General features: G+C 49.5%; 4 protein-coding genes across 4 annotated transcripts; 2 read left to right on the forward strand and 2 right to left on the reverse strand.

Annotated features, from left to right (window-relative positions):
* Window positions 1-274: 274 nt before the first annotated feature.
* EPUS_07651 (uncharacterized protein) lies at window positions 275-1,891 on the reverse strand (the record flags this gene model as incomplete). Its single annotated transcript, XM_007787641.1, has 1 exon — window positions 275-1,891. One exon carries the CDS (start codon window positions 1,889-1,891, stop codon window positions 275-277), a length of 1,617 nt encoding a protein of 538 aa, XP_007785831.1.
* A 418-nt stretch (window positions 1,892-2,309) lies between these two features.
* On the forward strand, window positions 2,310-3,671 carry EPUS_07652 (uncharacterized protein; the record flags this gene model as incomplete). The annotated part of the gene is made up of 2 exons (XM_007787642.1): window positions 2,310-3,210; window positions 3,448-3,671. 2 exons carry the CDS (start codon window positions 2,310-2,312, stop codon window positions 3,669-3,671), a joined length of 1,125 nt encoding a protein of 374 aa, XP_007785832.1.
* Window positions 3,672-4,750: 1,079 nt separating this feature from the next.
* On the reverse strand, window positions 4,751-6,695 carry EPUS_07653 (uncharacterized protein; the record flags this gene model as incomplete). Its single annotated transcript, XM_007787643.1, has 4 exons — window positions 4,751-5,100; window positions 5,255-5,468; window positions 5,992-6,432; window positions 6,480-6,695. The coding sequence occupies 4 exons, from the start codon at window positions 6,693-6,695 to the stop codon at window positions 4,751-4,753; spliced, it is 1,221 nt and encodes a 406-aa protein (XP_007785833.1).
* A 1,612-nt stretch (window positions 6,696-8,307) lies between these two features.
* EPUS_07654 (uncharacterized protein) lies at window positions 8,308-9,056 on the forward strand (the record flags this gene model as incomplete). Its single annotated transcript, XM_007787644.1, has 2 exons — window positions 8,308-8,866; window positions 8,911-9,056. The coding sequence occupies 2 exons, from the start codon at window positions 8,308-8,310 to the stop codon at window positions 9,054-9,056; spliced, it is 705 nt and encodes a 234-aa protein (XP_007785834.1).
* Between the last annotated feature and the right edge of the window lie 1,001 nt (window positions 9,057-10,057).

Raw genomic sequence — 10,057 nt, forward strand, 5'->3', positions numbered from 1 at the left:
TCTCGGCTTGGATCCCGGGAGGTGTGTGTAGGTGTGTGTATGTGTGTATAACAGAAACGGGGCCGGAAACAATGCAATGAACGTGCCTTTTATCCTCTATGGATACAGATGCTTTCGCTCCAACCCAACCTCCAAACTCTAAAACTCTAACTATGCTAAACCCAAACCCAAACTCGAACCGATGCCTTCTGGTAGGCTATGCTAAGGCCAAACACACACACACACACACTCTCTCTCTCTCTGTCATACACACATAGATATACATAGCGAGTCTCTATAATTCCTTCTTCAAAAAATGCTCCGGCTTATGCGTCGTCTCGTAATCGACATGCACGTAGGCCCTCTCGACGTCCGGCAGCGACTCGAGCTTCATCTGCAGCTCCTCGGCGATGTCGTGCGTCGCGCGCAGCGTCTCGTCGGGATCCATCACCACATCGACCTCGACCACGAGTCGGGGCCCGCTGTGCCACGCGCGCACCGTGTCGATGGCGATGACGTGCGGCGAGTGCGTCATGCTGATGTAGGTGATGAGCTGCTGGGTCTCGGTGTCGGCGGTGACGCCGATGAGGAGCTGGAACTCCTTGTACGCGGTGCGGAGCCAGAGGATGGTGATGAGCAACGAGAGAATGATGGCGCCCATGGGGTCGATCCACCAGCGGAGCTGGGAGCCGCCGACGCTGGTGAGGATGCCGAGGCCGTTGATCAGGAGGTCGTTGCGGTGGTCTTCCCAGAGGATGCGGATCTGCGAGTATTGGTTGCGGAGCGCCCAGCAGTAGAGGAACAGGGTCAGTTTGGTGACGAAGGCGATGGACACGGCGATGATGGAGGGGAGGTGGAAGCTGTTGGTCTGGGCGGGCTTGCCGCCGACCAGATCGCGCAGGGAGAAGGCGATGAGGATGAAGGAGACGGCGGTCATGAGGAAGCAGAAGACGATGTTGCCGGCGGTTTCGATGCGCGCCTTGCCGGCGGGGAACTTGCGCGCGTCGACTTTCGACACCGCCTGGTTGCAGAGCAGGAGGGTCAGGTTGGACGCCGGGTCGAAGATGGCGTCGGCCATGGTGGTGAAGAGAGACAGCGAGCCGGAAGCCACGGCGCCGTAGACCTGAAGGATGGCGAGCACAACATTGGCGGCGAAGGACCCATAGACAGCAATCTGGTACCGGAGATGGTTGGCAGTGTTGACTTCTCGTGCCTGACGGACGTGCTCGTCGACGGGTGTCAGGAGCCTTTCGATGTTCTCGTTTTGAGCCTCATAGAAGCCCTGGAGCTTGTTGGGAGCTTGCTGACCAGTAAAGATAAGTGGGTTGAAGATATCTCGCTTGCGGCTCGTATTGGCCGAGATCAATTGGATCTCGGACGGTGTCTTGATCCTTAAAGATAAGCGGAAAGGATCGTTCTCGTGAGTATAGGGTGGAGACGGCTGTCGTTCGGTATCGGCGCTCGCCATGGTTCTTTGACGTGACAGCCCCTCTTCTCCCTCTACAGCAGAAGATGTCGCAGAGCCATGACGCAGGTGAGAGCGAGGGATCGGGGTATGTGTGCTCTCGCGCGCGGAATACTTGTGGAAAGGTGAAGGATGCATGGTTAATGTATGCTCGGGATTTGGTTGTGTGGCCATGATTGGGGCAGCGGCGAAGGTGTGTTTGCTTGCTATGGCGACCCAGTTATCGTGAACATCTCTGCTAGATCCGGGTAACGAAGGACCTGGCTTGCACACAAGTAAAAGACAATCCTCAGTCCGATGGGTGGATGTTGAGCGGATCCAGAGCAGATTCCCAGAATTTCCAGATTCCCACGCTGCGGAGATCAATCCGGTCTTGTGTCTTTTGTTGAATCGTGAGATGCTAGCAACAATGGGGAAGCTCAAGATGACGCCATAGTAGTTGTACATCTTCCTTTGTCTTATCTCTTGGCATCAAATGCTTAAACCTGGCCTTAACTACTAAGTCCCCCACCCGGCTAATGAGACACCCCTGGTAATGAGACACCCCACTCAATCGGCATACCCACCACATTCAACGCGCATTATCTCCACCAACTGGTCAGATATGGACTCCCCATTCGAAACTCGCATTGCTGAGGCCCTAACTGAGCTATCTACTGATCCAAACGCGTCATTACGCGCAGTAGCCAAGAAATTTAGCCTATCTGCAGAAACCCTCCGCCGCCGCCAAAATGGGGGCATTGGGAAGCAAATAGCTCGCAATTCACAGCAGCTATTGAGTCCTGAACAGGAGCAAGAGTTGGTACAATGGATACTCCATTTAGAAATGGAAGGGCATGCCCCTACCCACAATACCGTACGAGCAATGGCCTCTCGTATTTCGCAAGAATCTGGCGCCTCTGGACGCATAGGGCATCATTGGCTACAGCGCTTTTTGACGCGTCAACCAGCTATTCGGTCCAAACTGGGTAGGAAGATAGAGGTCCTACGAATCGAAAACACGAAAGCAGATAGCTTAAGGACCTTTTTTGAGCTATTCCGACGCGTACGCAAAGAATACAAGGTTGCAGATGAAGATATCTGGAATATGGATGAAACTGGACTGGCCCTGGGCAGCTCTGCCCATCAACAAGTACTAGGTCGTTCTGCTACCTCTCGTACATACAAAAAGAGCCCTGAAAACCGCGAATGGGTATCTACTGTTGAGACAATATCTGCTGCAGGAAGATCAATTCCATGCCTTGTGATTTTCAAGGGCAAAAACATACAGAGTTCGTGGTTTGAGGCTTATTCTGTTCCTGATTGGCATTATACTACATCAGAAAGAGGCTGGACCTCTAATGATATAAGCAAGAGATGGTTACAACAGATTTTCATCCCTTATACGCAGCCCAAGATTACTGGCGCCAACAGAATTCTGCTAATGGATAACCAGGGTAGCCATATACCAACTGATTTCATGTGGATTTGTTTCCAAAACAACATTCGATTGCTCTATATGCCTGCGCATTCAAGCCATGTTCTACAGCCTCTTGATTTGGCTGTATTTTCGCGTCTCAAATCGTCATATAGAGCGCAGATTGAGAAGTTGGCTAAATATGAGAATGCTGCACCAATCAAGAAAATCCGCTTCGTCAAATACTACAACCAAGCAAGGCAGGATGCTCTAAAAGAGATCTATATCAGAGCAGGCTGGCGAGGAACTGGTTTGATACCTTGGAATCCACAAAAGGTACTAAAATCCAGTCAAATCTCACAGGATTCTTGTACGCTAAAGACACCCAAAAAGCGTCCACATAGCGCTATTGATGATACTCTAGAGGTACTCAAGACCCCGGAGAATCGACGCCAGCTTGTTTTAAGTCAAAATAGACTATTACAGACGCAGAAATGCTCTCAGAAAGTGCGCATTTTGTTTGAAAAAACAGCTAAGGCTTTTGATCAATTTCATGTGGCTAATGTACGCAATCTGGACCTAATAAACGCACAGGCCACTAAATTAGATGAGATCAATACAAAGAAGCAAAAAGTAGCTGTTACAGATAGCAATGAGATGTTTGCCAACATTGAGAGCATTATGGCAGCGCAGGAGGAGCAGGCCAGGCGTCAGAAGCTGACAGAGGCCCGGGATTTGGCTGCGGAGGCCCGTAAAACGGCTAATAAGGTGATCAATATGACAATTGATCAGATGACCACTGTATTTAGTCAATTTGAAGCAGTAGAATAGCAAGGATAGCTATAATGTGGTGGGTATGCGAATTGAGTGGGGTGTCTCATTACCAGGGGTGTCTCATTAGCCGGGTGGGGGACTTAGTAGTAGTGATCTCATCCATCATCCATCAACTTCTACAAATGGCGATGTGCTGTAGCTTGCTTCATGGTCACTTCTATGTGGACAACATGAAGGAGCTTTGGTCCAGAGGCGTATAATGACGAAGCATCCTCTCCAACTTGCTCTATCTACTTTCATCCATTTGCTGAGCGGCCTGCGCAGTCGCACCATCTTTGTCTTCATCAGAGTTTACCGTACCCCTTCAGTCATTAAAATCTTCAGCATCTATCTCAGGTGTCGAAGACGAGCGTCTCTAACCACCAGTAGGCAACTTCTCGATCGCTAATAGTTCACTGATCCTCAAAAGCCTCGCGCGTCGTTTTAGTGTAATCAGTTCCACGCTGCCAAAAGATCTGATCCCTCTGTTGACTGTGCTATGCCTTGTGTTCCTATTAGACCAAGAATTTGCCACATAAACTGTGCTCTTTCGTGACAATGGTCTCTGCTCGCTTGAGCCTGTTGTAAAAGGCTCATGCTGATATTGTGGCGCTACAAAGGAAGGAGTGAGGCGGTGTAGCTGCCGGATACCACTATAAGCCCATCCAGATCCTGCTTCAACACTCAGCAGATTGCGTAGTCAGTTTCTTAGAGAGGCCCTTCGGCCGTTGTTGAGTCGGGGTAGTGTCATCAATGGTGGAATGTATTGACCATGATAGGTGCTTGGAAAGCAAATAATATTTCGAAGACGGAGTGTGAAGAGCGAGCAGGGAACATAGCAGAAGTTTTTGCAGAACATGATAGATACGAAAACAAGTAGCATCATCAGATCTGCGACCACTGGTAGAGGGACTTGGATGAAGCAATGCGCAGGATTCTTTCATTGATATGAACATTGTCCAGCACGAGAGCGCTGCAACTCCCAATTGTGGAATTGGACTCGGTAGTCTGTTATGCTGCGCTTGTCATTGGCCCGCATACTGGATAACCTCCATCCATCAAGGTATCTGAAACATCTTCAACAGCTAAAGCAGCGCTTATGAACTAGTGATGGCTCTTCGAACTCTCTGCCCTTTTTGTCTTGCATTTAATCGTCCTTCCTTCTTTGTGAGCGCATCCTCAGCACCTTTCTTCACGGTTTCCTCTCCCTCGGTCAAGATCATTTCAATGTGGCATGGGTTGCTCATGTAGGGGTTGATTCTACCATGAGCTCTGTAAGTTCGTCGTCGTTGCTTTGGGGCTTGGTTGACTTGAATGTGCTTGACGATCAGATTGCTAGTATCGAGGCCCTTGGTGTCGGCATTTGCTTCAGCGTTCTTGAGGAGCGACAGAAGGAATTCGGCAGATTTGACTGGATGACGTGCGCGAGAGACACCGAATTGTTTTCCTGTAAGCAGAAGCCTGTCAGCCTTGAGATTCAGATATAAACTGCTACGGAGAGCTGTATTCCCATCAACAGCCCCATACAAGTGCTCAGACTCTGCATAGTATCCATGTCTGTGAACCAAGTAGTGTGCTGTATATAAACTCCACGGACTCACCCTGTGCACTTCGCCCGGTTCCACCAGCATATCGTCTCATTGGCACGGCTTCCCTCAACTCCTGAACATTTTCGAGGTATTTCACAGCACGTTCCAACTTCCAGCCATTGATTGCTTGCGCGGTCTCCCGGGTGTTTTTGAAACTGACGCGCAGGTAAGAGCCTCGACTTCGAGCCGATTTACCGTTCTCGATCTGCTGAGCAGCGTAGCGGACCTTAGGGCACAAAGGTGGTTAGCAAGTGTCAGAGCGGAGGAGCACTTGGGGCACGGCAATAGAGAAAGCTGTTAGTATCATGCTAGACTTACCATTTCGAAGGATCTATGAGAAAGTTGTCACGGTCTTCGGAATTCGTGTCAACATAGACCGCAGTCAAGTTTGGTGGGCTAGGATGTGCATTTTCGGAGTACAATCCGCTAGCTCAGAAGAGGCAACTTTTGCCCTTGCCCTAAACTCATATTGAGTTTCGATCTTGGCTTGAGACGAGGCTGGGCGGGATTGATCTTTGAAGCTCAGGCGGGCCTCCCCTGTGTGGGGGCTTTGAATCGCCTCGATTGATCTGCCACTCCAGCCATCTATGACTATAATCCCGAATCTACTCTGTAGCTATTCACGTATGTACAATAGCACCAGGCATCTTCCTTAAGCTCAACTACTGGTACTTCTACAAGTGCCCCTTTCTACCACCCATCTTTCCTTTCTGTTCGGGTATCGGCGTGAGAAGCTTTCCTTTATCTACCCCACTCTCCAAATTCATCAGCACTAAAAGCTCCATATCTCGCTGCGTCTCGTAGGTGTTGGTGCCGATGTGAGGCAGCAGGACAACCTTCGGGTTCTTCAGCAACCCGTCCTCCACCGCTGGCTCATTTTCGAAAACATCTAATCCAGCTGACGCGACTTTTCCGGACTCGATCGCATCAACAAGGTCTTTTTCGTTTATCAAAGCTCCTCTTGCAGTATTGACAATCACAACGCCGTCTTTCATTTTCTTGATTTCCGAGGCTGAGATTATGTGGCGTGTCTTTGCATTCAAGGACAAATTGAGGCTTAGCACGTCAGATTGTACGAGAAGGTCTTCAAACGAAAGGTAGGTAGCGTCGTTCTCCAGATCAGGGGGCAAACGTGAACGGTTGTGGTATGCGATACTCATACCAAAGGCACGAGCTCGCTTCGCCATTGCCTGTTGTTCGTTAGAGAGAGGCACCTCAGATGCTGCTACATGCTCACCCTGCCAATCCCACCCATCCCCAGGATACCAAGCGTCTTTCCTTTTGGATCATGACCAAGTGGCGATTCTCCTCTCCACTTACCGTCTCGAATGGCCGTCAGGGGTATTGTGATCTGTCGCAATGCGCCGAGCATCAAGAAGATGGCCACGTCTGCCGTGGCGTCGTCCACGGCAATCGGTGTGCTTGATATTGCGATCCCTAAATATATAAGCATGCTGATGTTGCAGGACTTGGCCTTTTTGTCCCACCTCTTCGAGTACAAGCGTCAACGTCAATGTTATCATAGCCTGCTCCGTTGTGACAGATGTACTTCAATGACGCTGGCAGTAGCGATACCACTTCACTATCGAAAGGTCCGGTAATCTGCGCAAGACGTATCAGCCATCGTCTTTGCTTGACCTTCTTCTGCCATGGTCTTACAGCCACAGAAGTATTCGACCTGTAAAGCCCGACCACATCATCATACTCGCCGTCTCGAAGCCTCTTCAAAAAGTCATCTCTTGAACCGTCAACAAATTCCTGGGCGCTCTATAAGCTATTGACACAGTATAGATGTTGTTCTTTCTACCTTGAGAATGTACTTCGAGGACCAGGCTTTCCACTCTTTCTCAGCATGAGTCAACCCACCAATCAGAAGGACTGTGTTTTTCGACATGCTTGATTGATCGACGCTGAATGAGATTGATCAGCTTCTCGAGAAAGCCGAAAGTCCTGCAAACTGTTTGTTATCAGGGAGATTACATTGCCAGCCGTGTGATTTCTGCAACATATGATATGCCACTTCACTAACAACCATCTACTCCGTACTTCACATCGAATTATATCCAGGACCCGGCATTCCACCCCGCACGAGGACTTCTTGTATCGGCATATGATCCAAAAGCCGTCAGAAACCCCGCACGCACAATGTCCCTCCATTTTTAGACTAGTCAGGTACATGATATCGCATGTATGCCGCCGGCATTTTCCTTTCTGCTTAATTCAGTATTGATGAATCTGGTTAGCCTTGAGAACAATGCCGGACCTTTTATGCCTGATAATTTACTAAGCGACATGTGGTGCTGCAGACTTTCTATATGTTTTGCGGAATCTCCTACTAGAGTACCTTTCTTGCTTCGATATCATTTGTAACACAATTCTTCACCAAAGTCGCAGTATAGGAACCCGGACTGGCCTCGTTTTTTGCCTTTTTGTACTCTAGCCAGGTTATCGTCAGCATGTTGTATGATGGCCGACCCATCTACGGTATCAAAGGCTTTGGTGCTCCACGGGCCAAAAGACCTTCGACTGGTCTGTTGCCAAGTCCCATATAACATTGACGTTTTTGTTCCATTTCCTTCGTTTCCAAACGTGATGAAGACATATTCGTTAGGTCTTGGAATGTGGATGTCCGTAAACGAGATTTTGACTGACATACTTGCTAGGAAACGAGGAAGCTACCAACGTTAGATGCTCAAGAAGTCCAAGTCTCTATTCGGGCAACTGGCGTGTGCGGGTCTGACCTGCACTATTATGTTCATGGGCGGAACGGCAACTTTCAGCTTCGAGCACCACTGGTACTCGGCCATGGATCATCTGGCGCCGTCACAGCGATCTCAAATGTTGCAACAAATGGCTATACATTTGAGCCAGCAAAGCCAATGTCAAAAATGTCAGTAGGTGTTGGAGATAGGGTAGCCCTTGAAGTAGGCTTATCGTGCCGTGTCTGTCATCTTTGTGCAACCGGTCGCTATAATCTATGTTCTCACTTATCTTTTAAATCCTCCGCAAAGACTTTTCCTCACACCGATGGTACCCTGCAAACCAACATCACTTATCCTGCAGCAATGTGCCACCGCCTGCCCGAGTCCGTCACATTCGGAATGGGCGCTCTTGTAGAACCACTTGCAGTATCACTCCATGCCATCAAAAGGTCAATCAGTGGTCGTAGTGGGACTGGTGGTCCATTGCCCGGGTCAAGCGCATTCGTCTTGGGAGCCGGTACAATTGGCATGCTCACCGCAACCGCTCTTTCTGTGATGGGTGTAGCTGAGATAGTGATCGCAGATATTGACATCAAACGGCTAGCAATAGCGGCGAGATTAGGTGGTGGAAGGTACAAACTGCAGACAAATCTTCTGCCACGAGAGTCACCAGCGGAGAATATAATAGAAGCATTTAGACCATGCACAGTCATTAGCCGAAGAACTGAAAACAGCCTTTGGGTTACCGAATGGCTTCTCTCGCGTCTTCGAGTGCACAGGAATGCAAACATGTGTCCAGATGGGCATCTTCGCCGCAGCCACCCGTGGGAAATTAGTCTGGGGTCGGGATGGGCACACCCACTCAGGCCTTACCACTCGCGGCCGCTGCGCTGCGAGAAGTGGACATCATCGGCGTCTTCAGGTATGCCAACTGCTAACCCGCTGCGATTTCACTTTTCGCAGCAGGCAAGCTGGATGGCGTAGCAGAGGCACTGGTAACCCACCGAGTACCGCTAGCGGAAGGCCAAAGGGCATTCAGAATTGTTGCGAATCAGACAAGAGATGGAGAGGATGAAGGCAGAGTAGCTGTGAAGGTGGTGGTCGTTTCGTGACCTGTTCTTGCAGAGGCAGATTATGTTTTTCGGCTTCTCATTCAGGGCGCTTCCACTTCGCCCGCCTCCGGCTAGCCCATCTCTCCTTGGTGGCAGCACCCAAGAGTTGGACCAAGCCCTGAACCCCATATTGGCGCTGTCAAACTATGCAGCTATCCGCCGCCGCCGCAGCATAACGTCAGAGCCACTCATCTTGAGCATGCTGGCTAGGCTGCTGTGCTGACCAGGCTTTCGAAAGAGCATGAGGTCAGGGAAATGATGGGCAGGGTGGCGGAAGGGAATAGATTGAGATGGGAAGGCCATCTGAGAGGGTGAAAGATGTGACGGACGGGACGGGCCCCTTAGAAAGGAATGGTCAGGTCGGTACGATTTGAGAGGATATTGGAAGCGTAGAGGGATCGGCTACCCGAATTGAGAATGCTGGAGGCCTTTTAGGGATGATATGGATGGCTCAACAGGCATCCGACAATGCTGAACGGGCGGGTTTCTTCCGCGTCATCTCATCTCCAACCTCCAAGCTAGATGGTTCCAAATGAAGCACAGCTTATCCACACCCTCTAGGTATGCACATCGACCAAGCAATATGGCAGTTCATTCTCTCCTAATATCACAGTCCCTCTCGTTACTGTATATATTCCCAGTCGCTTTTTGAGCTACGCTCTTTTGAACACAATACTTTCTATCCTTGCGTAATACCTGTCTTAAATCTACATCAGCGCTATATTGTAAGTATAGTATAAGGAGTTTCGTACCTTGGCCCACCGTAACACACAGACTTGAAATCTATCATTAGAGCAAAACCTGCATACTCAATCAGGAGGGCAATTTCTCATACGGTGTTCTTCAAGTAGTATTGTCTGTCCTGAGAATGCAACCGAAAGGGAAACGGTATATTTGGATTAGCACTGTAGCGAAGTACGAGCTATACCTGGCCAGGTTCTGCCATCGCATTTACGGGTGTATTGAAGCATAGAATAACTAAGATGAAGAGCCACTGCATA

This window comes from Endocarpon pusillum (genome assembly GCF_000464535.1).
Source record: "Endocarpon pusillum Z07020 unplaced genomic scaffold C685685, whole genome shotgun sequence".
NCBI classification, from domain to species: domain Eukaryota; kingdom Fungi; phylum Ascomycota; class Eurotiomycetes; order Verrucariales; family Verrucariaceae; genus Endocarpon; species Endocarpon pusillum.